The sequence below is a fragment of the Fusarium mangiferae genome (genome assembly GCF_900044065.1).
Source record: "Fusarium mangiferae strain MRC7560 genome assembly, contig: FMAN_scaffold018, whole genome shotgun sequence".
In the NCBI taxonomy this organism is placed as follows: Eukaryota; Fungi; Ascomycota; class Sordariomycetes; order Hypocreales; family Nectriaceae; genus Fusarium; species Fusarium mangiferae.
In genome coordinates, this window is record NW_024573938.1 from 572,947 (window position 1) to 600,604 (window position 27,658).

At 47.9% G+C, this 27,658-nt stretch overlaps 9 protein-coding genes across 9 annotated transcripts; 7 read left to right on the plus strand and 2 right to left on the minus strand.

The window, feature by feature from the left end:
• Positions 1-6: 6 nt before the first annotated feature.
• Positions 7-952, minus strand: FMAN_11994 (putative feruloyl esterase B precursor (subclass of the carboxylic acid esterases); the record flags this gene model as incomplete). Its single annotated transcript, XM_041824731.1, has 2 exons — positions 7-726; positions 779-952. The coding sequence occupies 2 exons, from the start codon at positions 950-952 to the stop codon at positions 7-9; spliced, it is 894 nt and encodes a 297-aa protein (XP_041690182.1).
• Positions 953-2,661: 1,709 nt separating this feature from the next.
• Positions 2,662-3,429, plus strand: FMAN_11995 (uncharacterized protein; the record flags this gene model as incomplete). Its single annotated transcript, XM_041824732.1, has 1 exon — positions 2,662-3,429. The coding sequence occupies one exon, from the start codon at positions 2,662-2,664 to the stop codon at positions 3,427-3,429; it is 768 nt and encodes a 255-aa protein (XP_041690183.1).
• Positions 3,430-7,175: 3,746 nt separating this feature from the next.
• On the plus strand, positions 7,176-8,502 carry FMAN_11996 (uncharacterized protein; the record flags this gene model as incomplete). Its single annotated transcript, XM_041824733.1, has 6 exons — positions 7,176-7,208; positions 7,266-7,511; positions 7,563-7,765; positions 7,816-7,901; positions 7,961-8,131; positions 8,183-8,502. 6 exons carry the CDS (start codon positions 7,176-7,178, stop codon positions 8,500-8,502), a joined length of 1,059 nt encoding a protein of 352 aa, XP_041690184.1.
• A 501-nt stretch (positions 8,503-9,003) lies between these two features.
• FMAN_11997 (uncharacterized protein) lies at positions 9,004-10,547 on the minus strand (the record flags this gene model as incomplete). The annotated part of the gene is made up of 2 exons (XM_041824735.1): positions 9,004-10,427; positions 10,478-10,547. The coding sequence occupies 2 exons, from the start codon at positions 10,545-10,547 to the stop codon at positions 9,004-9,006; spliced, it is 1,494 nt and encodes a 497-aa protein (XP_041690185.1).
• A 2,676-nt stretch (positions 10,548-13,223) lies between these two features.
• FMAN_11998 (uncharacterized protein) lies at positions 13,224-16,907 on the plus strand (the record flags this gene model as incomplete). The annotated part of the gene is made up of 1 exon (XM_041824736.1): positions 13,224-16,907. One exon carries the CDS (start codon positions 13,224-13,226, stop codon positions 16,905-16,907), a length of 3,684 nt encoding a protein of 1,227 aa, XP_041690186.1.
• A 1,190-nt stretch (positions 16,908-18,097) lies between these two features.
• On the plus strand, positions 18,098-20,401 carry FMAN_11999 (uncharacterized protein; the record flags this gene model as incomplete). The annotated part of the gene is made up of 1 exon (XM_041824737.1): positions 18,098-20,401. One exon carries the CDS (start codon positions 18,098-18,100, stop codon positions 20,399-20,401), a length of 2,304 nt encoding a protein of 767 aa, XP_041690187.1.
• A 36-nt stretch (positions 20,402-20,437) lies between these two features.
• On the plus strand, positions 20,438-22,042 carry FMAN_12000 (uncharacterized protein; the record flags this gene model as incomplete). The annotated part of the gene is made up of 10 exons (XM_041824738.1): positions 20,438-20,583; positions 20,940-20,955; positions 21,003-21,046; positions 21,099-21,179; positions 21,226-21,349; positions 21,404-21,558; positions 21,611-21,762; positions 21,811-21,870; positions 21,922-21,985; positions 22,033-22,042. 10 exons carry the CDS (start codon positions 20,438-20,440, stop codon positions 22,040-22,042), a joined length of 852 nt encoding a protein of 283 aa, XP_041690188.1.
• Positions 22,043-22,449: 407 nt separating this feature from the next.
• On the plus strand, positions 22,450-24,171 carry FMAN_12001 (uncharacterized protein; the record flags this gene model as incomplete). The annotated part of the gene is made up of 1 exon (XM_041824739.1): positions 22,450-24,171. The coding sequence occupies one exon, from the start codon at positions 22,450-22,452 to the stop codon at positions 24,169-24,171; it is 1,722 nt and encodes a 573-aa protein (XP_041690189.1).
• Positions 24,172-26,818: 2,647 nt separating this feature from the next.
• Positions 26,819-27,256, plus strand: FMAN_12002 (uncharacterized protein; the record flags this gene model as incomplete). The annotated part of the gene is made up of 1 exon (XM_041824740.1): positions 26,819-27,256. The coding sequence occupies one exon, from the start codon at positions 26,819-26,821 to the stop codon at positions 27,254-27,256; it is 438 nt and encodes a 145-aa protein (XP_041690190.1).
• Positions 27,257-27,658: the final 402 nt, after the last annotated feature.

The following is a 27,658-nucleotide window of genomic DNA, read 5'->3' on the forward strand; positions in this document are numbered from 1 at the left end:
GCGACTTTAAGAAAGACCGAACCACTTGAAGTCAAGATCCTCATGGGTAGGTACGACATGCCCCACTCCAGCAGCGGATACAGCAACGAATTTGGTTCCGTCTCCGTAAATCATGGTGGTATAGCCAGACTGAGGAGTGTTAGTCTCGTTGCGCGAGAAAGAAACACCCTGAATCGTGGACCACTCCTTAATCTGCTCAAGAAGGTTTCTGTAATAGACAAGATTGTCCGCGGTGCCATGCCAGGTCTTGAACCGAGGATACGCCCCGCTGTAGCCAGGATACATCGACTTAACCTGATCAGCCCACTGCTGTCCCGTCTTGATGATCTTTCCGTCAGAGCAGACACGGTCAGAACTAATGGGGCTCGATCCAGGAGATCCAGCCATGCATCCGGCAGCAACGCCAGAGTAGCATGTAGCAGCGGCGAATCGGTCTGGATACGTAGCAGCGAGAACATTGGTCATCATACATCCGGAGCTGGTACCCGTGACGTAAACCTTGTTGCGGTCGGCTCTGTATGTGTTGATGATATAGTCTACCATGCTGACGAGAACCTGGCTGTCGCCCTGACCATCGTGCTTGAGGGTCTTGGTGCTGGCGACATCCCAGCAGTTAAAGTCCTTTTGCGAGGAGGGGAAGATGAGGATGACGCCCTTTTGATCGGCGAGGGACTTGTACTTGGTCTGCTGGAAGTATCCTGGTCCGTTTCCTCCGCAGGCGTGAAGCTTTATCAACAGGTCAGCTCAAGAACTACGAGATTTAATGGGGATGACTTACGGCGAGCATGACTGCTGGGCTGGAAGGAAGGTTGCTAGGGATGTAAGCCTGCATGATTAGCTGCGTGCCATAGGTGTTTCCAAAGTTGTTTATGGTCTGGAGCTGAGCCGCAACAAGGCTAGCGCCCATGCTCAGCTGTGCGAGCAGCTTTCGGGGTGAGGGGAGTCCAAGCATGATCAATAAATTCTCCAATTCTGCTTATTTGTTGGTGTCCGCTATTCAATTGCTTGACCGCGGTCTATCTCAGCTTTATACCCGAACCATGTCATGATTCTATTGTCAGCTCAGGTGAGGTTCAAATGCCGGTGTCAAATACCGCGAGATCCGGAGGCAGCACGTCCGAAGCGAGACCCCGCAGCCGGGAAAAAGAATAAATACTGCGTGCCCGTCGCGGGCAGGATCAAATGGTAGACAGCGTCGCATGCATGGATGAAACGAGTATTGTTTCAAGAGGCTATTTCCATCTCCAACTTATCCATCCGAGGTAGTCTCGTTTACCCCGCATATCTGGCGTCATATGTACGAAAAGAGTATGCCGAAGAACACGGAGGATGGTTCTCCGCATTTGCCAGAAATGGTAATTGGTACCTGACTAGGGATGTTCTGGATAAATAGGGCGCCACGCGGATGATTACGCTCCGCGACCGCCAAGAACAGGAGCCTGTGTTCAGTTTTGATCCTCTTGTTCACCGCCAGAGGTATTATTGCAACAGGCTATCACCATTTTCAGAACACAACTTGTCGACTCTCTCGTAATCCGGCTGAACAACCCTGGCGCTTTTGGGCTATCCAGCTGACCAAGACAGTGGCCGACAAATCAGGAGAGTCTCCTTTGGGAATCTCTACTTGAAGATGGTAGCTACAGAGCTCAGAATAAGTGGGCGGAATCTCGAAACCCATCGAAAGAGAAGGGTATACGGGACACCTTTAGTGCAAGAGAGATCTACATAGGGACATTTCGAGCGGTAGGCTTGACTAGTGAAAGCCTTTGTTCGCGAGATGCCGTAAGGATACGCCTGTCGGCTGTATCAATGGCTCTTACCAGTCACCATGCGCTACAGATGTCGAGGTACCTAGGCAAATATAGTGACTGCTGGCTACTCGAGCAGCTTCGTCGGTACGTGTCGACTGTGATGATCCTCGTGTAGGGTGAAATGCAGATGCACTGAGTAGACAGCCAAATCATCCGAGCAATCGGTAGGCATCATGGCGAGTAATTTCGTCACTAACTGGGGCTGTCGGTGATTGCCACGTAACTCGTCATGTTGGAGGTTTTGAGGACATCCCTATATGACCCTTTTGCTTCGACCCCTTTACAAAACGCATTGATTCAGTTCCCCTGATCATATAGCCTTATGGCCCAATGACGAGGCACCCCACTGTCTTGCAATACCAAATCGATCTATGAAAGAAGTGAATGCGGAAGAGTCCTGCGACTACGAGCGTTGTTGAGTTCCTGAGAATAATACACACCTTGTTTCTGTCCTTGTTCGCCAGTTATTGTTCCAATGTAAGCTTCTTTGTCCGTCAACAAGTTCTGCGCACATTCGTTCAGTCAATTTCGCATTGTTCATATTGTTCTTTGAGCATCTTCACCGTTAGTTGCTCACAATTTATCCGTGTTCATCATTCTTTCACATCCTCGCCTGGATGTTCACTTATGCTGACCTATGAACTTCTTATATCCTTAAGACAAAGAAGGAAGCAATTAGCTATAAGAGCTCAGAGATATCCCGATACCTCAACTTTACTCTCAAGCCAACTCAACAGGTTAGTTTACAAACACCTCCAGTTCATCATCACCCACCGTATGCGACTTCTTAGAGGGTTAGTCTTACTACTAAGAGCTTCTCGATTACTCAAAACCACGAAATTTACGAATCATGAATCGTCTTCATCCCAGCTGCAATTGCGAGGCAGAGTTGACGCGTCTCAAGGAACGTGTCACTGTGCTTGAGAAACAACTTGCGGAAATCCTACCGCAAAAGTCGTCAGACAAGGTGGCGCCCAAGAAGAAACGAAAGTTGAATGAAGCGACCGCATCAGCAGACGCAGAGCCGCCTAAAAAGAAAACGCCCAAGCGGTCGGAAACCGGGGTCCTTGCTAGTAAGGCAGCGCTGCTGACCTGTATGTCTGAAGCAAGAGACGATCCGAAGTTGGATCGACGTTATCTCACACAGAGAGGACCTCCGATTACCCAACGGGCCTTCTCAAAGGCCTATCTCGAGTGGACACTGGATGACATGGATCCGCGGGTCACACCATTTCGATATCGACACCGGAAGGCCAACAAGTGTCCTGCCCGAGAGAGCTGCGAACACTGGCATATCGTCGACGGCACAGAGCGCCACAAGGAAGGTGACATCTATATGCTTCTTAATTGTCTAGACATCGAGTCAGTCGAGGAGGGAGATAGTGGGTGTGAGGGGATCAACATGTTTGATGATGAGGAGCCTCGGGCTAATCGTATCACTCTTCACCCCTGCCGTATCTTCAATTCACTGAAGCCTGACTTTATTGCTATAGAGGATGAAGGATATGTTGTTCTTCATTGTCTTGTGCTTGATTATGGTAAGACGGTGGAGGAGGATGGGGATCATTGGAAGTGGATGGATCAGCACGGGCGGCTGCTATCGAGAATGTCGCTATAATTTCAAAGGTACAACTAGATATAGTTAGAGTGGGAATGGAGGATGGATTAGGCAATTAGGATTGGAGTTATGACGCTCCTCTAGATAGCTTTCAAATCTCATTGCTACCAGAACTTGCTTTCTTGAACTGCCTTCCATTCCTGGTCTGATATAGCAAATGGTATTATACTGTAATTTTCAAATACTAATTTACTTATATATAAAGATTAGCATGGCACTATATAAGTACGAGGAATAGTATCAATGTCATTGCTGTATAGTGAATCCTTCTATCCTTTATAGTAAGGCGTAGGTTTATTGGCATAAATGGCTTTAATGCAAATTTACCAGATTCTTAGAATAAGGGGATCTTAGGTAAGTGAACAGTATTAAGGCAGCTTAGACCTGAAAGATAACCAGTATACTGTTTAGTAACCTGATATTAAAGAAAGCTTTAATTAGATACTTAAAGGATAAAGATACATCTTAAGATTTTTTAAGTAAAGATAACCGTAAAAGAACACAAACTTGCCTAATAATGATTTTCTTTATAGTTAAAGCTAGTTAGTACTTATCTACATGCTCGATCCCCCTGATTAGGGACTCCTGGTGAGTACTGATTGACTTGCATTTTTACGTTTAAATTAAAGCAACGGTCCAGATCCTACAATAACATCACTACTATATTTACCGTTTAGTTGATCATTTAATTGAAACTCTTTTTAGAGTCACAACTGGCCTTCCAGTGGTGTATGACTTTTACTATTGCCCACTTAGCTGTATCCTGCCTTCGGCGCTGTACCTAGCCAACTCATTCCAATGCCCAGTATAATGTTAGGGCTTACGACTGTCTTGTTTATAATAATATTTACATACACTATATTACGCTGCATTACGGAAGCTATAATATACTTAGCCAAGAAGCTATTGTCCTTTGTATGGACACTGTGTTTAAACCCGTTTTTTATAGTTACTTAAGACTTTGCCTACCCTAAAGTCCTTAATGCAGATTACTTAATACATAGGGCAGCTTATTTCTCTATAGGTTTTTAAAGGGATTTTAGTATATTAAGTAAGAAATATAAATAAAAAGTATTTCTTTATGCCCATTATAGACCAATTTAGCTATTATTAAATAATATAATTTATAAATTCAGAATTTAGTAATTAAAATTCTAAATAATTTATACATTAAGCGCTTTACCCCTTGATATCTGTTAACAGATAACTGCATTCTGTATCCCTAAGCTTTACTATTACACAGAAACATCATTATAGACGTCGCGATATTGAATGGCCTACTTTCTCCAAATGAAAGTTAGCCATTTAGTATTGAAGCTGCAACTGCCAATCAGCTACACTAATGTATGTATTTTCAATGTTGCCTCAAGACGACCCCAAACACTACAGAACTTTAAATTTACTAACGGCAGCTCCACACATAGTAAGGCTTATTACCACTACAAATAGGAAAGAAACAAACAAGGAGTACCTTATCAGCTTTAGGAGCAGCTGGAATTACTACAATTTTCGCACTGGCCGACCTTTCGCAAATTAACCTCAAAAGAGGTAATGAATCGGCAAAGTCTATATAAGAGGATAAGCAGTACTGTATCGGTTGATGGAAATTTATTCTATAGTGCAAATTGACTTTAATCCTGTGCCATTTTTCGCATTGTGGAGTGACTGGTCTGGGATCTTACCCCTGCCATTCGATGCGTCTGCCTATTCCATGTAAGATGATTGGGCAGCAATGCGAATTTAACTGGATATAAACCTTCCTTGGAATGACCCTTGTTAAAGCCGGTAGGACACGACAACGCATTCGTTTCAAGGTCTTTGGACGGACTGAGAAGTATAGGTACGCTGTGAGTTTGGGCAATTCGCTGAGCGACACTATGTTGAAATAGATTGTCTCCCAAAAAGCGGAATCACTACGACTGGGGCCTGTCTGTGATTGAGCCAACATGTCAATTAGTGATGAACGGCAATATCTCGGATCTGAGCATCGACACGACTTCTTTAGTGACCAGCACTTATCAGGAGACGGTCCTTATTGCAGCGATGCTTCAACAGCACCCTGTCGCCTCTATTGGCTGCTCGTTGTGTTAACATTGGCCGTTGAGAACTCGCCCAATGTAGCCTATTTTGCTGCCATCATTCTGCTATGTCCGAGCAGAGGTGTCTCAGCGCGGGTAGATCTGACCAGACAAGCACTTGAAAAAGGCCGCAGATGGGATATCTCATCACACACTGCTTCAATCGTTGGAAAAGCTTGCTACTCCTGTAGACATTGATCCTATTAATAATACATATCCTATTGACAATGCACTACTTCTGACAATATGTGATTAAAATAAGCGCAGGTCTAAAGCTCCAAAAAGAATGTTGTACAGTCTGCCCTGGTATGTATTTCGAGAGCGCGGCTCTGTGGCGTTCGGTGGGTTTGGGGGAGCAAGATCTCCAATTCTGACACAGGCCCAGCCACGTGGCGATGCCCTACAGAAGCGCTAACCTCCTGTAGGTAGAGTGAGTTGAGCATTGGAACAGGGAGGATCGACGCTTGTGGTTGAGTGAGAAATTTGTCGTTTACTGCTAATTGCTCGTTCAACAAGATGCCAATGTGAACATTTCACAGCTGCGCCAGTCACGTTTTACTCTGCTTTGGGCGTCAGTAAATGCTTGATGTTAGCAGAAATAGTTCTGTACGGAGCAAATATAAACCGACATAGACGTTGATGTTGGCGGAGAGCATTTATCTCTACAGTGTTCATTCTCCTCATTGATCGCGTGTCCGATTGCCAAAGTTTGCTGTGATTGTGCTTATCGCAGGAAGAACACATCGTGGCGCTTCGCAATATTCAGTCGACGTGCCTGCCAATTCCCAATATTTCCGATTAGCGCCGTCTCGGGCTATTTTAGTAGATAAGCACTGGCATGCATCGGGCAAAAGACGAAAGTCAAAAGAACGCCAGTGAAGATGATGTGCAGAGCCTAAGCTCGATTCGGGATATCTTAGCGCTGGTGCCCTACTCCAGACTCTGCGGCGGACTAAACTTGGGCACTAGTTCAGGGGGTTAGATACCCAATGCCTCCCTCTTTCTTGTCATCGAGAAAGCGATGGGGTTTTCTAATTATCAGCATCTCTTTCACAACTATGCTCTCTAGAAGACAATCGTGTCAGCCTGTTTAGACATTCATCTCCCAATTGCACACTTTCCCGGCCGCTGTGAAATCAAATCGTGGCTGCGCTCGCTATTCATGTCTATCCCAAATTGCATCAAAGCTCCTCAATCCCAAGTCTCGACCTATCGGCAAAAATGCTTCTCGCTTTAATATTCTCCGTCTCAAGACCGTATCTAGACAAGATTCATCGCCCGTGGCTGATCTAGAGTGATCGAGGGACATAGCGTAAACTCTATCGCGATTCTCCAACCCAAGAAATCCGTTAGTGCCGAGTCTATTCCCGAACCTCACAGCCACCGTCAAAGCGCTGGTGTGTATGGCAATTTGTTTCTAGCCACTCAGACAACGTAGAGAAGAGGCACACGAAACTGGCGCACACCAATATAGCCACCATCCAAAGTCTCTTGACCTTTGGTATGATGTTGAAGCGAGTTCCGTGGTGCCAGTGGCGTATCTGCCGAACGTTTGTGGAATAGCGTCTCATCTCGTCTTTTGCTTAACTGAGTTCCTTCCCCCATGCCCCCAGCCAGATCGTCCTCCCGCGAGATTGAGTTGAAGCGTTGACCAGTTCACTCGTCAAAATGCCTGCAGGGCCATCCGGTGTTGTTGTTTTGGTATGCGATCAATCGCCAGCCATTTAGATCGTCAACTTCTAACAATAGCGCACTCAGACCGTCATCTACGCGCTCATCACGCTGTCCGCGATAATTATCGGTGCCCGAATCTATCTGCGATTGGCTATACAGAAGCAGCGCCTCGTAACAGCAGACTGGCTGCGCATATCAGCATGGTGCACCGCGTTCGTCACCGGTTTCTTCGACGTACTGTATGCGAAAGAGGGCGTTTTGCATCCCGGGATCAATTACACTCTGTCCAATTGGGATGCGCCGTTGGAACAGCAGATCAGAGTCCGAAAGGTGAGAGTCATAATTACTCACGAGGGAGATTGAGCTGATCAAAGGTTGCAGTATAATTGGGTCAATCCTTTCCCATTTTACACGACTTTCTACCTATGCAAGGCGTCACTTCTTGTCATTTATCTACAGCTATTTCCACCGTTTATGGTCATAAGACGACTCATGGTCTGGATCGTGGTTGTGTATTGTGTCTGTGCCTATATCGTAACGATCTCACTCCAGCTTTTTCTCTGTTACCCAATCCAACGGAACTGGTACTACAGAACAATCATATCCGAGATTCGTTTTCTAATACTGATTATAGGTCTGTCACGAAGCCTGAAGAAGCATGTAAATACACCTCGTTGCTTCTTATGTTCCAGATCAACTGGGTGTTGCATTTCGTTGGAAGCATTGCTCGAAAGTCCACCAACTACTCTTAACACGAAATAGAACTAACCTTGTGATAGTCTTCTGCCTGCCGTTCTTCATTATCCACAATCTCAACATGCGAACGAAGGTCAAAGTCAGTGTCTACTGCATCTTTCTCTTAGGCATCATCGACATCGCATTTTCTCTCACGCGCTTTTTGACCATTCAGCTCGGAGACAGCGAAGACTTTCGATCTTTCACGATAATCGGTAAGTACATCTCACGGTACAAGTGCGAACCACCATCTAACCTCTTCTCAGAACTTTGGTGTTCCCTCGACGTGTACATCGGTCTCGTCATCTGCTGCATCCCAGCTCTGCGACCATATCTTCATAGGAAGGGAGTCAACTACAACATCCAGGAATCAGGACGTCCTTCAAAGTCTGGCCATGCGATACGGCGGACCGGCCAGAGCGGATTTGAAGAGATAATTGAGGGGTCAGGTCTCAGGGGCGATGTTCAAGATGATTCATGGTCCGGGTCTCATTCTTGTGAGCTTACAGTGGATATGAGTGATAAAAAGCAAAATGAGAGCGATATCGAGCTGGTGAGTATTGAGGTTGGTAAGAGTAGCATATAGCTTAGGTATATTCAGCATGATTGAATACAGCATTGAGTACTTGTCAATTGAGTCGCGTCGAGTATTGGTTCTTGTGGAGTTAGTAGATATTAAGTTAGACTGCTAAACATAAATCACAAATGGCTGGCATAAACCTATAATAAATTTCGCAATGTTGAATTCTATCGGTCCCAGACTCATCACACTAAAGTTTATTATATTAAAGTTCATCAGAATTTATTTCAACGTGTAACATTTATTACGCCAAAGTTCATCAAAACTCACCAATCCTCTCCATTTCTGGCCTGGGTTGAATGCTATTAACTGCAGCTCAACGAGGGGTCATCCGCCCAACCAAAGCACTTACGACACATGCCATGCATTGAAGTTATTCATTTGCAGATTGTATATAAGAAAAATTTGACAAAAGGGTATAAGAGCTACAGCTACCATTTTTTATTTTATGACTATTTCCGCTAGCACTTGTTCTCGATGGCACTAGTAACAACAGGTATGACCCCGCTACCGGAACATACTGCCTAAGCGCATATCTGCCGCTGTCATTATCCCTGGCGTAATTTGTCTTGATAGTTCGACTTCTGAGGCTGCGGAATGTAACCGGCTACTTGATATCGCGTAGTAGTTCCGACAGCCTTTATCGTGGCATGTCTCAGCAACACCAGAGGAGCCCCTGTAAGTGTATGACTCCCTGCTTATTGCATGAAACCAATCGTGGCTCGGCAGATTCTCATCTTGGAGTTGTCCTGATATCTGCGGCCATCCGACGCGTATACTTCGCTGGTAGCGAACTGTGATGCAAGAATGGTTGGCCATGGAGCCTGGATGGGTACAGGGTTCAGCTGTGATCCGCACGCTGTCTTGGGTCGGATGATCGTGTAGTAAAGATGAGCGACTTATTTGTGGCTTTGCGCCTTTTGGATGTATGACTTTGACAGGGTGATCTTCGGATGGGGAATCAGTGTTGACGTCTTCAAGGTTGAGACCACTTAACTCGGGTAAGACTCCCGATATACGTTCTGGTGCAAAGTGCTTCCCGCTTTTCTCTCGGACCGATCGAATGGCTTCCTCAATAACTCTCATTGGGAGAGTCATTGTTCCAGTTTCGTAGTTCATACCGTAAGAAATGTCGCAGATGCCTTGATCTGGCGCCAGATCTGGATCCGAGTTACCGGTGAATGTGAACAACAACAAGCCCCCACCTGTTGCATATGTGATCATCTCGGCCTTTGGCCCGCCGAGTCCATTACTGCAAGAACTATAATGACTCGGATCTTCGCACCTCGTGATTTCGAATTTCTGACTCTTGTTTGGGGATGAATTCGGGCCGTTGACAAATTGCTGGACAGAATACCAATCGATGACTTTGTGCTCACAAAGCCGAATGTAGCCCGTTTTGGCAAGACATTCGAACTTGCCGGCCGAAAAGCATACCCGAGGATGAAAAACTAGGCAACTCATGCAGAAACCCCAGTCAAGATGGTGTCGGGGGGCAAACTTGCATTTCAGGGAGGCGCCTGTTCTCTTCCTAGCATCAAAACCCTCCTGGCACGTGGAACATGTCTTTCCCTTTCTGACGAGGTCTCCCAGTCCCTTCAACCATACACCTCTCTTCTTGGCCTTGTAACCGAAGCAGTGTTTTTCTCTAGTCAAGGGGAGATCGATATTCGTTAGAGTGGCAGATCGACCTGCCCAAACTCCAGAGAAGCTGACACACTGTTCACAGCAATCCTTGTCTGAGAAGAGGTGTGAGTCAAAGGCGTCATCTTGAGTCAGGCGTCTAAACCGTTGGGAGACTTGGCGTAGGGAAAAGAATGCGAACAAAGAGCTCTTATCAGTTCCTCCGTAGATATCGTGAATGATGCACATGAGGATCTCGTCCGGGAGGTGATTCAGGCCGATGTTACCGATGTGGCCTGGTTCGATTGCTTCAATACAATTAGCTGCTGTTACAGGAGCCTGGACCAGTACAACTTACTTGTACACGGAGCTAGAAAGCGAGTATAGAACCTCAGTTGCCTGCCGAGGAGAGGGGAAAACAAGTCCATGTTGAAGGGTGAAGATAAGCTGTGCCCGGGCGTTTGCGCCAATACGTGTGATTGCAAGAGAGGGAGATTGATAAGAAGAGTCTTTGCTGGATTGGCAGACCGAGGCATGCCGTTTTATACGCGGCGCTCGTAGGCTCCAGCTTAGTAAGTTTCTAAAATTAAACCTTATCACAGAAGAAAAGTATCTATCGTGGGACCAATAGGTAGAGTTGTAAAAGAGTTTCGCGCCTGAATATAGAGTTAGATCATACATATTGCCTAAATATAGAGTCTGTGGCTTTACATTTGCAAAGCAAGATGCGTCATCTGGGTAGCTGTAGAGTAGGAGCACAGTAGGTGGCGCCGTCCTCCGAGACAGGCTATTGGGATAATGTGATAGTAGTATACAGACTCAAAATTTCTTCGTTCGCGATAAACTTTCTCCGTGTGCTGAGCATAGTGGCAACGCGGGCGCAGGACAGCAGGGATGGTACAATGTGAAAAGTAACGTTCTTGATAGTAAGAACTAGGGTTTTACTAGGACATGGCTATAACTCCGGTTATTGAATTACATCCAGCACTTCACTGAGAACTTCTCAACTTGTAGATAAATATCCTTCAATTTGCTCCTCTAAACTGGCAATCAAGTATCTCGACAACTTCTTCTTGTACCCTAACACTATCATTGACCCTCAATCGCGAAACATACTCACTTAGCCAACAGTCCCAGCCTAGGGTCCATCGCGCCTCTCGTTAGTACTCTCCAGCTTCTTCAGATCCTGCAGCATCTGGAGCACCTCCTCCTGTAGCAACATGAATTGCTGTCTGTGGCGCTGAGCCAGCCCCCGTTGCCATTCCTCAGTGGCGATGATCACCAAGGCGTCGACTAGCGGGCCAACCTGGTGCATATGCTCCACAAGCGCTGCCATCTCTCCTGGAGTTGGAGTGATAGTACTGCTGCGGTCATCCGAAACAGGCTTGAAAACTCCTGGATATTTTTTCTTTGTTTCTTCAATAGAGCGTCTGAGTTGAACCAACAGGGAAACAATTTGGGCATAGAAATCCAGAAAGGGTGCCATGTTTGTAGTGAGAGTGGATAGAGAACCTTTTGGTTATAATCTTGGGCTGCTGTGATGGTATTGTTAAGCGGTATTGTAGTCCCTCATATTCGGTGACATTTAAGCCTATTTATCCATTGTCACTAACCCATATAAAGCGTTATGTTCATCACATCAAGCTGTATGTTAGTGGTATCTTGTTGTAAAACCGGTGACTGTTCAGAAATTATTGCAAGTAACATTACTGCAAACGAACATAAAGCATTGTTCAACGCCTTGGCTTGACAAAGGCAAAGCTAGGACAGCGCTTTTCCTTTCTTTCACAAAATGAATTTATTACGTGAACAACGCTCAGGGTACCCCAGAGGCTGAATGTGACGTTGAATTCAACGGGCACTTGGACAAAAGCATGACTGACAGGCTTGCTAGGACTTGTCTGTCACTACGCAAGGTTTATCTAGAGTGCCAATTTGTTCTCTTGTTTAACTGCTACCTAACGTCACTTTATCTCAATCCTAGATTGAGCATGATGAAAACAGTATTTGAGTGATTTAATAATTGAAGCTCTGGTTTTTTGTATACCTGTCGCTGACTCTGACAAGAGCGACTAAATATTTCTGTAAAATCCTTCATTCTAACTAAATTCGAGGTTTCTGTTTACTTGCTTTCTTTTTTTTAACCTGTTTCCTTGGTGTCTTGACTTATTTGGATCCAGGCATGCAAGTGCAAGGATGTGCAGCTTGAGATGACACGGGAAGAGGTCTTCTCAGGCTAATAAGGTATAATTATCTCTTCATCAACGAGCTGCAGGGAAAGTCTGCGATTTTTGGTGGATCTCAGCACGCTAAGTGATCAAATCACAAGGTCTGGATGAGTTGAGGGACTAAGGGATAACAGCTTACCCCGCCCCCGCGAGCTCCGTTTACTAGCGGCGGTGCCTATCGACGATGCCGTCTTGGCGATCCAGTCGATCTAACGACCCTTTCCCGTCCTCAGCCCTACCTAATCGGGAACTAGTAGTGGGACTATTGACCATTAGCCTGAACCCCTTCCACAAGACTACCGTGAGAACTTATGAGACGACCCGCGATGCAAAGCCAAAAAAATGCATCTATGGAGTATGGCCTTGTCTGTTCTTACCGTATACCATGAATCCTTTATGACGCGAGATGGAGCGAGAGAAACTACTCTCAATTGGATTCAAAATCCCAGTGGCTAGCTGACATGCCTTTTAAGTCGCTCTGAAATGGAGGAGAGAGCCCCAATCCCTTGGTGGCTTGGGCCTGGACTAATCCGTGAAGCCACCCGAACTTCCGCCTCCAATCATCTTAGTGCCTGATCCGAGCTTCCGCCCGCCACCGAGCACCAGCTGCCACGACGTTGCCGTTTTCATCATTTTCGTACTCAGCCGCAACGACTAGTAGACCTCTAGCTCTTACATTGCGACTCTAGGCAATTGGAATGACAGCTGAGAGGACAGACGCTGAGAAACGGCGGGTCGTCAAGGGAGCTATTGAAGTTAGAAACTGGGATAATATATAGAGAGCGAGGTGCGGGCTCTCGAGTCCCCAACCTGGACTCGTAAAACACAAGAATACAACAGTAGACCACCGAATTTCATCCTCCATTTTGGCCAACCATGACTTGGCACGCCCAACTTGCCTTGGTGCTAGGCTTGGCCTGCCTCGCATCAGCCGAGTGCACCGGCATGTCAGACGACTGCTCCTCTAACCCCATCCCCCTGCGCCAATTCAACCCCCTCAACTATCAAGCTGCATCATGCAACCTCAAGTGGAACAACGGCTGCACCATATTCAAGAACGGCCAGAAACAGCAAAAACCTCCTCCCTACTTACTCTGCACTTCTGGGCACCATCCTTCCGGACTTCTTCCCGTCGACGCCTACACACTGGCGATGCAGGAGGGCGACACTGATCCCGGCAAATCGGCAAAGTACACGCTTCACGGTCTTTGGCCCAGCTCATCGGGTGGCAATGGCGCAAAGGACCAGCCGTATGGGTGTCTCCACGGCGAGGAATTCGATGAGACGATCCTCACGACGTTCAGTACCCTGCTGAAATACTTCTGGCCTACGGACCCAAAATTCGGAAACACAATGCAGTGCTTCATATTATCAGAGTGGATGAAGCACGGCACCTGTGCCGTAATCCCCGGCGCAGACGGCAACGCATTCCGTCTGTCGCAGGAGACTTATTTCCGCACCGCGTTTGTGCTGGCGAATGAGTTCAATGCCAACGCCGATATGCGTCAGCAGCTTGATGACCCCAGTTCGGATGACCTAGAGTCAAATGTCAGCGCGGGCTGCGTGCAGTGCGCGTATCTCGCAACCGTGGGCTGGGAGGGCACTGATGTACAGAGCGTACCGCGCATGTCGGGTGATTGTGTTGATCAGTGCTTTTCGTGCGGCGACAGCTGGGACTTATGTCCGCCAGCGCAGCTCGATAGCACTGTTCAGCTTGATCCAAGCAACGCGCCGGTCGATAGCGAAGCCAACAGCGACGGAATGAACAACTTTGCTGTGCTTGACTTCGCCATGCCAGCTTTTAGCAAGAGCAACAAAATATCACCGTGGGAGGGCACATGGCGCTCTTTCGGCGCTGAGCAGGGCGGGTCTGGCAAGTTTCAGTTCGCGCAGACTTTTACTGACAAGACCTTGACGGTGACTACGGACAGTCCATATCCCCAGACATGCAACTACGAGCGACGCGGGGCTAAAGAATTGGTTTTGCGATGCGGTGGGAATAGACTTGAGGAGTGTTTGGTGCAGCGACTGCCAGACATCAGCGAGCTTGAGGTAGCGTTTCTGGCCTGCAATCACACTGGTCAGCCGGCGCCAGCGAGCTTCTACGCTGCGATGGACGCACCTGGCTGTGGCAACTTTCTCATGTTCCGCTGTAAAGCATCAGCGAAAGGATGTTCCTTTTCTGCGGATGCCAACTCAGCGTCATCAAAGTCCGATACCAAGACAAAGCCGGAGTCTGAGCCTAGCCACATTCGCCACTCCCAGGGTGGCATTGCCGGTGCGCCTACTTCTCTTCTTGGTCTATGGCGGTCACTCCAAGTATCCAGCCACTACGAAGAAGGCCTCGCGAACTGGAGCTTTACATCTGATGGCCAGGCAACGCTCAAGTGGCCTAACCACCCTGAGCGCGGCGTGGAAAGCTATTCAGTCTCTCACTCTAGAGAGGATCCTAACCATGTCCTTCTCGCCACTGCCAGCGGCGCTATCACTACCTGTCGCTTCAAGTTTCAGTACCAGCCAGTATACTCCTACGCCGTGCTTGACTGTACATCAGGAGGCAAGAAGACGCGGTGGGCCATGGGCCGGTGTAATCCATGCAGCTCCGAGTGTCGCTACTCATGCAGTGCTGAGAACGATAACTGCGGTGCCGGATCGTGCGACCCTGCTGATTTATCATCTGCTGGTGCGCTTCCCCCGCCAAAGGAGCACAGGTGGTGCACTCCCGAGGACTCCAGCTGCTGGCCTACCAAGACGGCTATCAAGAAGCTAGAGAGAGCTCTGGACCCCAGTATGCCCCGTCTTGGCGTCCAGTGGAGCAACTACCCGGCGCCGCAGCCCGCGCCAGTCCCAACGGGATCAATCAACAACCAGGCCTTTTACGGTCTAGGTAGCACGGGTCTCAAGGCGCTGTACTATTATGAGAATATCGATGACATGCAGCGCCCATGCTTCAACGTCAATGACGGTGTTAGTATCTGGAACACTGCATCGGAAATGTGTAAGGCAGCGCTGCATCAGAATGAGTACCGCAACTGGAACCCCTTCATCGTCGTCTTCCCTCTCAACCAGCGTCATATAACAGCAGCGCTCAAATTCGCCGCGCAGCATCGCCTGTGCATCGCAACAGCTGGCACTGGCCACGAGTACAACAGCCGCAACTCGTGTCCCACCGGCGGCATCCTTATCCGCACGATCCTGCTCAAGAATAAGGAGTTCCTCCCAACCTGGAACGAGGATCCAGCGTTGGCTCCCGCGGGTGCATTCCGCTTCGGTGCAGGCTCTATCTTTGCTGAGATGCATGCTTTCTCTGCCAAGTATGACCGCGTCGTGGCGTCGGGGTGGTGCTCTACCGTTGGCATGACGGGATACCATCTCGGTGGCGGCCACGGTCCTTTTGCACCCTCCATGGGCCTCGGAGTTGATAACGTGTTGGAGATTGAAGTTCTTCAAGTCGGTCGCAATGCACATGGCCAGGCTGTCGTTCACAGGAAGATCGTCAGTCGTCGGAAGAATCCTCAGCTCTTTTGGGCCATGCGCGGTGGTGGCGGCGGTGTGTGGGGCATCATTCTCTCCATGACGCTGCGCGCTCACGCTGTACCTGATGGAGGTCTGAGTCGTGTCTTCATGTCGCAGAGCGGCACGTTTTGCCCTGGCTCAAAGGAGAAGTTTGGCTACGAGTGGCTGCGCGAGATGTGGCCTCGATTTGCAGAGTGGCAGCTGAGGCTCAATTCCAAGGTGAGCACGCAGCCTGGCTTCTTCATTGATACCAGCAAGTACAAGAAGGGCAATCTCTGCACTGCCACGTGGACATTCAACTTTGAGTACTTCTACGCTGGAGGTCAGAAGGAGGAAGAATATGTTATGTTCCGAGATAGTCTCAAAGACGTGCTGCAGACACAGACTGTTCAGGAGAACAACTTCAACTCGGCTTATGACTATCTTCTTTCTATGCCGCCGAACAAGTTCCAGCTCTCGGTCATGAACCCGCTGCCAGCTCCGCACGAGCCCTCCGACGATGCCACGGGCTCTCAAAACTCCGTCTTTGTCTCAAGAGAAGATATGGAGACAAAGTTTGCTTCGACGATGATGGAAGTGCTGGACATCTGCGTAAACAGCCTCAAAATTCCCGACAAGACATCCCCTGATCCAATGGGCTACCGCTGTGGTTTCCACTACCTCTACACGTCAATCACCGGCAATCTTGGCAGCGCACAGCCTGATGACACCGCTATATCTCCCGGCTTCCGCTCGGGTCTGATGCTGTGGAACGCGCGCACATTGTCGACGAAGCAGTGCGAGGACACGATCTACAAGCTTGGCAGGGACAGTTATTTCTCTGAGAGCTCATATGTGATGCATAATTGGACGGACAGGTATTGGGGTGAGAAGAGGTATGAGCAGTTGCTGGCGGTTAAGAGGGCGCACGACCCCGGGAATTTATTCTGGTGCCATCATTGTGTTGGGGATGATCCTGATGATGCTTATGGGAGTCCGCTGGGTGTGAAGAAGGAGAAGGAGAAGGATATCAAGGTTGATCCGTATAAGAAGGATGAGCTGTAGTGGTATAGTTGTTTATTCCCTGAATGTAACGATGTTAGGAGATATCGCGTTATTGAATCGGTGCACATAGAAGAGGAGACAAACCTCAATGTGGTGCTGGGTGTCATCGTGACTGCATTCAGAAATACATCAACCTTCCAGCTTGGAATTAAAGAGGTACGTATATAGGTATCTGCAGACGAGTGTTATTGTGGCGAATGCTTGTAGTGCTGACATTTTGTCGCGCAGGGAACAAGATCAATGGGGAAATACATGAGGGGATGACATTTCACCTGTATATCAGACCAAGACTTCTGTTTATTCTTGTGCCTACTTCGTGTCTATCATACTATGATAGCATTATCCTAGGTTCAAATAGTTCTTCAAATACAAAAGTAGGCAACACGGATGCAAGGTCTACTAAGACACCATTCTATCACGGCGACAGCGAAAATTATGTAAGTGCCCTGTAGTTACAAGGCGTTTAGCGGTGCTATTCCCTGTACCCAAATTGGCATAGCGCTTGAACTCTCTGCTGCACAACTTCCGAATCTGGACTTGCACCCAATCAGCCAGCTTACTATGCAGTTAAGATCTCCAGTCAAATGTTCCTGCTAATTTCCGACGACAATGGCTGGCTGTTTCTAAAGATGTCGCTATTTGGAGTGTCAATCTCGAAGGGGACTCCTCTCAGAATCCGGCATCTCGGAACCAAGGTCAGAACGAAGCCCTGTTTGGACAGGGTTGATGAGAAGACCTTCACGAAGGTTCTTGTCAACCACCTCCCGCCGAAGAACCACCCTCTCAGCACTCGTGAGCAGATCGTCAGCTACATCTCCAAGCTAATCCAAGCCTTGAGGGAAACCATTCGTTTGGTTGTTCCCAGGATTGAGATTGGCTTTCAGAGGAAACGACAAACCGTCCTCGAAAAGCAGTTGAACGATCGAATGTCTCATGTGACTTCTCTGCAAGAGTCCCCGGTAATAACACTAGCGATGCAAGATCAGATTAAGCAACTTTGACGGTACATCAGGAGGGATAAGCGAGAGCTGTGGCGTATATTCACCGAGTCGGAGCCCCCATCTATACGCAAGTCCTTTCATTTGACGTCCTTGGGACAGAAGATTTGTCGACCCGTGGAATCCTTACAGCTACCTACGATGACTCACCCCGGCGAGTAGGATGCCAAAACCGCTCCAGCGAAGGTTGACATGTTTAAGAAGGACATCTTTCGCGCCAACGACGGCCCAAAGTCCTGCAGAGAACCGGTCCAGGCAGACTTCACTCACAGCGGAGAAGAGCTCCATATCCGACAGGACTTGAGCGACGAGGAACTCAAGGAGCTTATCAGAGGTTTGCCGAGATGGAAGTCGACCGGGCCCGATGAAGTACCGTACGAAGCGATGCAGCTCGGAGGCGGCATTTTGCGGAACCATCTTTTACGGGTGTTCCAAGTTTGCCTGCAGATGAGCTACCACCCGGCCAACTTCAAAGATGCGATTCTCGTCATGGTACGCAAGTCACCTAAGCCTGCCAACCTGCCTACCAGCTGGAGGCCCCTGGCCTTGCTGTCGTGCCTCGGCAAGATTCTCGAGAAGATTGTGGCTTCAAGGATGCAAGAAGCCCTCAAGGCAAATCCACATCTTCTACCGGCAGGACAGTTTGGCTGGAGAACGACCTCGGAAGCCCTCGAGTATATGCTGGACAAGATATACAGTGCCTGGGCCATGTGCAAGGTTGTTACCATCATGGGGCTTGACATAAGCGGTGCTTATGACAATGTCTGGAGGCAGGCCCTCATCCAGACTCTGGCTGACAAGGGCTTCCCACGATGGATCGTCAACATGATTCAGTCTTTTCTCTCCGATCGCACAGCATGCTTCAACTTTCCTGGCATCGTGTCCTCGCCTTTCGATCTCAACACGGGTGTTCCCCAGGGTTCGCCGCTCTCGCCTATCCTTTTCCTCTTCTTCGCCGCTCCCCTTCTCCAGCGTGCAAAGACATTCAAAAATTACCCTGTCGAGGCGGATGGCGAGAGGAGCAAAGTCGACCTCTTTGCATTTGCATTCGTTGACGACATTTACCTCATGGCCATATCAGACAACTACGCGGCCAACTGCAAAGGTCTCGAGATGTTGCACGAGGGAGTCATGGACACAGCAAACGAGCTGGATCTTCGTTTCGGGGCCCATAAGTACAACATCATGCACTTCAAGAAACCACAGAGCAAGAAGGGCCACAACGACGTGATCCCAAACATACCGGGCTTTTGCAAGAAGCCAGAACCCAACATGAGAATCCTCGGCGTTATTGTCAGCAGTGATCTTACTTGGGGAGATCACATTTCGATGGTTATTAGCAAGGTGAAGCAGAGGATGGGGTACCTGAGTTTCATATCTGGGCCACACTGGGGTCCCAATGTGAAGACAATGCGCCTCTTCTTCATATCCAAGATCCGACCCGTCTTCACATATGCCTGCGGAGCATGGTTCATCAGAAGGGAACGGGACGAAGACAGGATCAGCTATCAGATCAACAACAAGCAGATGAAGCGTCTTGAGGATGCCTACACTTTCTGCCTTCGCAAGATTTCCGGGGCTTTCTACCGCACTGCTCCGCAGATTCTGGAGAAAGAGATGTTCATCGAGAACATATGGACAGTTCTCCATTCACAGGCCACTCTACATCGCGCCAAATTGCTCTCCGCTCTTCCTCCATCATGGGTATCAGACAAGATCTTCAACTTCTTGAAGTCTGGGGTTCGCAACCCGTATGATGATCTGAACCTTGATGCTTGGGCATGCATCATGAACCTGCACGAGTCTATCAACTTTAACGAAAAGCCAGATTTCCGCGAGGCAGGATTGAGAGCCCTAGATGATCCAAAAGCTCGCAACAACAGACTGAGGGGTTTCATCAAGGTTCAAGCGGCCCGAAGCTACAAAGTCAGATGGGAGAAGTATATCCTACAACGAAGGGTTGAGAGAGCCATGACACCTCGAGGGGATAACACCGCTCAGCTACCTGCTGTCCTCCGGGAGCCTTGGGGCAAAGAGAGCCTTGGATACTACGACAAGAACATGACACGCGCCCAGACTACCATTCTCCTCCACTGCCGGACCGAGTTCATTGGACTCAAGGCTCATCTTTCCAAGATTGGCATCAAGGAAGCGGGACCTGGCCGCTGTGCATGCGGGAAGTTTCGAGAGACGCCATTCCATCTCTTTGTTCAGTGCGAGAGGCTCAAGGACGCACGCAAGAAGCTTGAGGAGGAACTTGGTCATACCACCTATCAGGACTTGCTCACCAAGGACAGCCAGGTTGCAACCCAGTGGGCCTTGAAGTACTTCGACATTGAGCAGTTTGACTCGGTGAGGTCAAAACACACGACGTTTGAGTCGATTCCCGGTATCATCTCTCCTCGACTCGGGCAGTTGGACGATGCAGACTCCCCACCTACTCACTCACGGACTCCTTCCCATCGCTCTGCTGGGCAGAGGAGATGGCGTCGTTGAGCGCGCTCCTAGCCTCGCTACCCCCTACTTTTCACCATGAGATGCCTGGCGCAGTCTCTGGTGTATACCCTCAACTACGACATCACCACTACCCTATCAACGCATAGGTGCCTGGTGTACCTTGCATTCCCTTTCCCTTTGTTGGCTACCGCCTTGATGGTGGGTGCTGTTATTACGACCTGGTATGCTGAGCTATACCGTATCTTTCCTGCTTCCTGGAGAAGTTGGATCCTCTACTGCCATGAGATTGAGGCCTGGTTCCTCTCTATGGCGACCTGAGGCGATCTGCTGGTCGGATTGCCAGTTTGGAGTTCTGCTTGAGGCAGAACCTTCCCATTGTGTTAAACCTGAAGTGTATTTTCTGTGAGTCCAATCCCGATTGTTCGTGAAGGCTTGGTCTGATACTGACTCTTGATGACAGAACCTTGTGATTGACTCATAAACTCAATACCGCCACAACCTTCCGATTGCCCCGAACCTTCTCGTAAGTTCATTCCATCATCCCAACTAGGCGAAATGGACTGACTCATACGTCCAGCCAGTCCAACCTTCTTGTATGACTCATTGAACCGTTCAATTGGTCCTTTGCTGACAGTTCAAGCTCAGCCCAGTGGCACCGACATACCTGTCATCACGAAACTTTCTGTAAGTCTCTCTCCCCTTTCAGTTCTCGAGTGACTCACAGGTTGACTTATAGCCAGTCCGGTCAAGCTTTTCTCGTGCGTCAGTATTTCTCGACAAATCTGATAGCTGTGCGCCGTACCTGGTCAGTACCTCTGTAAGATATTCATCCATTGTGAAGTGCCCAAGCTAATTAGTGGTAGCAGGAAGTCATCGTCTCAGGCATGTATTGCCCACCTTTGCCCTTCACATCCGTCTATCTCTAACTACAAGACAGCAGCGAATTGCCAGCCACACTTCGATCAGGGACTTGATCCAATCCCGGTTGTGAGTAATATCTTATGTTCTCCTTCTGCCTGAAGATATTGACATCTTCAACAGTCTTCTTCTGATCGACTTCATCGTCTTCTTGGCTTTGGCCCTGTCGTTGGGAAGGGCTTTGAGTGCCTCCCTCTCTTGCCTGATGGCTTTCTTGACCTCCTGACGAAGTCCTGTCATGGTGCAAGTAAGAGCATGAGTGCCAAGAATAGCCAGTTGTAAGTTCTATCTATTTCACTTACTATCTCCACTACTTACAGTATCATGTAGGCCGGATAAGCTCGTCGGGGAGCCTTTTATATTCCTCGATCTCGATGACCTCCAAAACTTCGTCCCTTGCAGCTTCAATTTCCTGGAAGGAATCTTCGTTCTGAAGTGTCCGTCTGTGATTCTCGACATCGGTGAGGTTGAGGGGAAGTCCAGTAAGTACTTAAATGCTAGTATATGTGCAGAATCTGACCTCCCTTTAGTTAATGTACTGCCGCTGGAATTCGTTCGGATATGCCGTACAGACGAGCTTTCGTTTAGGTGTGTGTGAGTTGTCATTCTTTACACGACTCGAGACCCTCTGACCTTGTCAGGTGCCGCCATCCTGTTCTGTTGTTGTCTCGCGTTTGATCGTCTCCAGGGGCGTGTCAGAGGCACGTAAGTTTAATCTTGCATCTATAATGCGCGGCTAACAGTGGTATTAGCTTCTTATAACCGTGATGGCGGACAAGTGAGTCATCTTTTAGGTTTTCATGATATCAGCTTTTTGCTATAGCAATTGGTCAGACATTTTGATATAATGTCTAAGTTGTGAGCTAGATGTGTTATTTGCAGTTGAGACTTGTGGCTGAGAGCTTATTCCAGCAGACAGAACCTAGTTTTATATGATACCCTTGCATATATATCTGTCTGATTACTGATTGGTGAAAATATGTCTTTGTCTGCTGGCAATAAGGTTAAGCTTCGGCGCGCGCGCCGATATCGCTACGTGACTCATCCATGTCGTTGGTTCAGCGGCCTATAAGTTACCCCTCCATTCATCAGCAAACACGTCTCATTCTTATCTTCTCCCCTCTGTTACTTGCACTCAACCCTGCAAAACGAGGCAGAGGTCCAACACCATGCCTCTTGAGACCCTACTAGACGTGCCTAGGGCTAGCTTCTTAGGCCTCCCCTTGGAAATACGCCAGCAAATCTACTCAGAATACTTCACCACGGAAGGGGGATACATATACGACGTCGAAACCGACAAGTTAGTGCAGGCCAATCGCTGTCCAATTGACTTATCACTACGACATGTCTGTCGCACGATTGCACTCGAGACATACCATTGCCCCTTCACTCTCAACAACATCACCTTCTCAACAGCTTACAGGCGAGATTGGAGAAAGCAGGCCGCGGCGGTAGACTTTATATCAACATATCACCATTTCCTTCAACTTTCCATGCTCATTCGATTGAGGCATTGTTTGACTTCCGACATGTACGAGCAACCGATCAAACAATACTCCAAGTATATGCCGCTCATCGTGAAGGGCATAGCCGATATCATCAGCCGGGAGCGCCGCTCTCCAAAGTTTAATGCAGAGTTACTTGAAATGGTTCACATACGTGACTTCATGGAGCGCCCCGGAAGTGACTCAAAGGCTGGCAACCCCTTGGCCATATCTATATACGACAACAACGTCTCACGCAACCGCACATATGCCTACCTCCTAAGAAAAATTGCAAACCAGTATCCTGAAAAGTTCAAAGAAGCAATCGATAAATTCCTACCTGGTTGGACGGACTGCAAACCGCGCCCTGCCTCAGATTTCTTCAGTCTTGGTTTCGACCTTTGGGCCATACCCTCTCTACCTCAAGTTACGGCTATGGTGGAACAACTGCAATTGACAGAACGATGGGACCGACTAGATCAGTGGCACTACAGTGAAGTCGGCAAAGAAGGTTTTTCTGGTACAAAATACTGCTACCAGCGCAAGCATTTCTTTTCAGCTGCCGCTCTGGCCATCAGGTTCCTCAACAATATCTCGCAGGCCCAGCGCCTCTTTATAAACAACCTGATTCTAAATGAGGATAGAATGGCAGTTGGACACCCTGAGTGTCATATCATTGGCATGATACCATTTGTCGAAGAAAATCCAAGCCTGCTTATTAAGCATAAGGTCAACCTGTGGCGTAATATCCTCCCCAGGAGTGCTAAGATCGAAGTCAGTAGTTTCCCTACGACAAATGAATCTAATGTGGACCTTCCTGAGAGCGTTCCCTCTCCACATCAGGTATTTTCTAATTGGGCCGGCAAGGAGATTTCCCACTTCATTATGCACACCATGGAAGCACTAAGAGAAGGACTACCAGCTACTTCGTACTCATTTGTGTTTGACGGAGAGCCCGACTCGAATCATTCGACGGAAACCTTCAAATATCTCATGGAACTCCCAATAGCCTGGATCACAAATCATACCGATTGTGTGGCAGAAGGTCTTCTTGCATCACCAGAAAGCAGTGGATACCCATTCATGACAGTTCCGTCATCTGACGAACACATATCTGGCCGAGAACGAACTTCTATCATCGAATGTAATTTCACTTTGGACCAACCTTGGGATTATAAGCATATCGCAGGGAATGACAACCGGAACATTAATCGCTGGAAGACACTGGACAAAGTCCATCGCTTTGCCAATGAAACCGATGGAGAGTATGCTGATAAGCTCGATGTCTCAAACGGTATAGTAGATTGGATGAAGATCAAGGGAGAGTATTTTGAGATGAAATTGTTGTCTGATGTCCCAGGAGCAGCAACCAAGGCACTTGACTCCAGTGGGTCTTTATCAGAATGACCAGGACGCATCATCATTGTTTCTTGTGATTAGATATATGAGGCTGCATTAGGAGCTGGCAAAGCCATGTAAAGCAAATGGGCTAATCTACATTTTTTCGATGCCTTTTCTCTGCAAGCTTTTGGGGGATCCTGTATTACTTTTGACCCTGATCATCCCCTATTGTCTGAATGGTGTGAGGATAGTGCAGAGGCAACTAGCCATAGTCTATAGTAGCGACATACTATGCTCTGTGCAAGTTGTGCATTGCTGCTGGGCGATAGGCAGGTGTTCATAGCAATACCCGGATTCATAACTCATTCAACACTCTCTTGCTGTATTATATCCTTTCTGCTGTCGCTACTAGAACTATATGTTGTGATATTATGAGTCGGTACACCTAGAGCCTGAAGATTATGCCCAGAGCTATGCCTCACATTACCTTCACGATCCATAAATGTCATTTTTCTGACTCCCTCTTTTGTAGATCTCCAAGCAAGAACATAGAGCAATTGCCTTCAACAGTGTCGATACAATAGATGGCAGCTTCGCCATTAATAAGGCGACACGAACGAGGATTCTTGTCACACTTTCGTCCTCGCTGAGTGGGCTATATCCCCTGTCATCAGCAGCAACGGCCTCCCCTTCAATAACACCTTCTTGTTCCCAGATAGCACTATCGGATAACCTACAGTCCGGAATTCATACACTATTCATCATGACTTCTTTCGAATAAGAAACCGTGACAAAATTTCATCCATGAGGGGAATTTATTCCGTCACCTAGTGATTCCAAAACTCTCAGTCATGTGCGATGTGGGCATAAATGGCAATCTTTGTCTCGCGCGAACCATAAGCAGCTTGCCTGAAGGATACTCACGTGAGTCAGGCTCTTATGGACTGTTAACAGAGAGACAAGACTTTCAGGAGAGCCTTCTATAGCAAGAAACATATGTACTAGATTGCGCTACCTGAGTAAACTGATCAACAAAGGCGATGCAGGTTAGTTTCCTTAGTAAGGGACCTCAGGGTCAATTCTTTACCAGCTGCTGTGATAAGGTTGAGGGGTCAAACTTTACCAGCTGCATGAGGTACCATATCTCGGTCAGGATAAGCTGGGAAGGGTAGATTAACTTCAAATGGACTCACCAGGCAGGAGTAAATACCGGAATGGCAATGGAACAAGGTAATCTCGTAGGGGTTGAGTATGCGAAGTGAACATGCAACGGGTGCTTATGTTCACTGAAACCTCTCACTGTCTTCTAAGTAGAGCTACCGCTTCATTATCGTCATTGCACTTCACTAATTCCAAGGCTCATAGCTCTCTTCACTTGGATGACTCTCTTCTGTGGATTATTCGAAACTTCTTCATACACTCAAGAAACGCGAGTTTTTTAATTGAGGTGCATTGTTAATTCCTAACTATGGATATTCCCAAGGTCACCAAGCCGTTTTCATCCCCCTAGATATACCACATTCCTCACCATTATCCGGTGTAGGTACTATGCTGCCATTCCCATAGTCACTCAATTGCCTTGTGGCTTGGGCAAAGGTAAAGGCCGGGGTCTTGGCTTAGGCGTTGGTCGCGACTGAGACTGTGGCTGGGACTCGTAACGATCCGGAGCCAGAGGAGGTCGTGGTCTCGGCTTGGGACGGGGCTTAGGTTGAGGTTGAGACATGTTGTAAAATGTTGTTGTTGAAACTTTTTTATGTTTGAAGTGGTAGACGCTTGAGTGTGTAAGATGGTGATCGAGTTTTTGTTGGGGGAGGGAGATTGCGGGAGCTGTGGAGCCTTATATAGGCACTTTTCTGCTTGGATGTGATACGCAGAGTGTTGACTCACTTGTTGATCAGTCTCAATATTCTCATCATTTAAGTGAAGCGACACGGGGAAATTCACTTACAAAGAGACTACCCTTGCTGTTGATAACGACAAGTGGCGGGAAGTTGGGGGGTTCAGTGACGGAGAGACTGACGTGGGACAGGGCGAGCATGAAGCACGATGGATCAAAGAAGCGAATCACTGTGGACTGGTGATTCGCTTTTGTCAAGCCTTGAGTCTCGGCACATGACCTCGCATACGTGACCAAAGTATGGATGTGCTGATTGTTTCACTGACCTACAGCCTTTGATATCGTATCGTGCTCGCTAATATTTCTCAAACCAACATCTTATGATCAACTCTATTGTTTCAAGTGAAGTTGTTGGATTTTCCATCAAGATGTTGGGAAAGCTACTCAGTAGAGTGCAGAAAGGAGAGTTTTTATTGAGCCTTGCAGTAGTTAATTCCAGGTGTCATCATGCAGATACTGATGTTTCCGTTGATCGTGGACCCCTTTTTCGCTTCATTCATGATACTTGGGAAGAGTCGTGAAGCATTTTATGAAAGTCTGTTCATTGGCTGTCCAATATTCATATTGGGAAGCTTGATAATAGCTACCATTACCACCATCAACAACCAAGGCCAAGCCCAGCTGTCACGGGTTGCCTGTGTACACGCAGCGTTGGTCGGTGCTGCCATCTTACCAATGCTCACGTCAACATTTGTTCTTTCCTATGCCCACCACAACTGTCTGGCGGTGGCAGCGTCTGTTGATCTTGTCAGAATCGCAGTCACTGTCTCCTCTGCCAGTGGTATACCCATCTTCGGTTGACAGTGGCAGCTCGAAATGCCTCCCTTTTATTCCATTCCGCGCTTCCAGATTTCTTCTCTCTCTTCTTTCCTTCTCATCAACCCAACACTCCACTCTTCTATCAACAACTCACTTCATACCCCAACTACCACTCTCCTATCAACACTCATCTTACTTCTATCACAACCATACCTCCCCACCTCTTACCAACCATCCGCAATCATGTGTTACCACCTTGTGACCACCACCTACTGCCGCCGCTGTGGTGCGGTTGTCAAGGTGAATGAACGGGACCTCAAGTGTGATCAACGACGACAAAACCGAATGCCATGGCATACTACTCTTACCGTCGACCACAGAACGAACTATGCCCATTGGACCGAATGCCCTGATTGCAAGTACGAGTACGAGGTGTACCGCCACGCCCGTGAAAACGGCATTCCTTATCCCATCCCGAATCCGCCGTTCAATTGAACAGGGGTGGCAACTCCGCTGAGCCTTTGGCAAAGATCCCATAGGAATGCATGCACGAAGAACGAGTTAATACAAGAAAACAAATAAAGCATAAAAACAGATGAAAACTGCAAAACACCTACAAAAAAAAAGCAACCAACGCGAGAGGCATCAGACATTGGTGCGCCTTCAGAGAAGACCTGACACAAATGCAGGCATGAACAACAAGTGGCTACGATAAAATGAAAACACCAAAAAAAGAACCCAATAAGAGAAGTGCCAGAAGCTCGGTGCCCCATCGGAGAAGACCTGATACACAAACAGGTATGAACGACAAGTGACAAGTGGATACGACAAGTTGAAAACACCAAAAAAAAAGACGAAAAACATAAAACCTGACAAAAAAAAGGACACCAAAAAAAA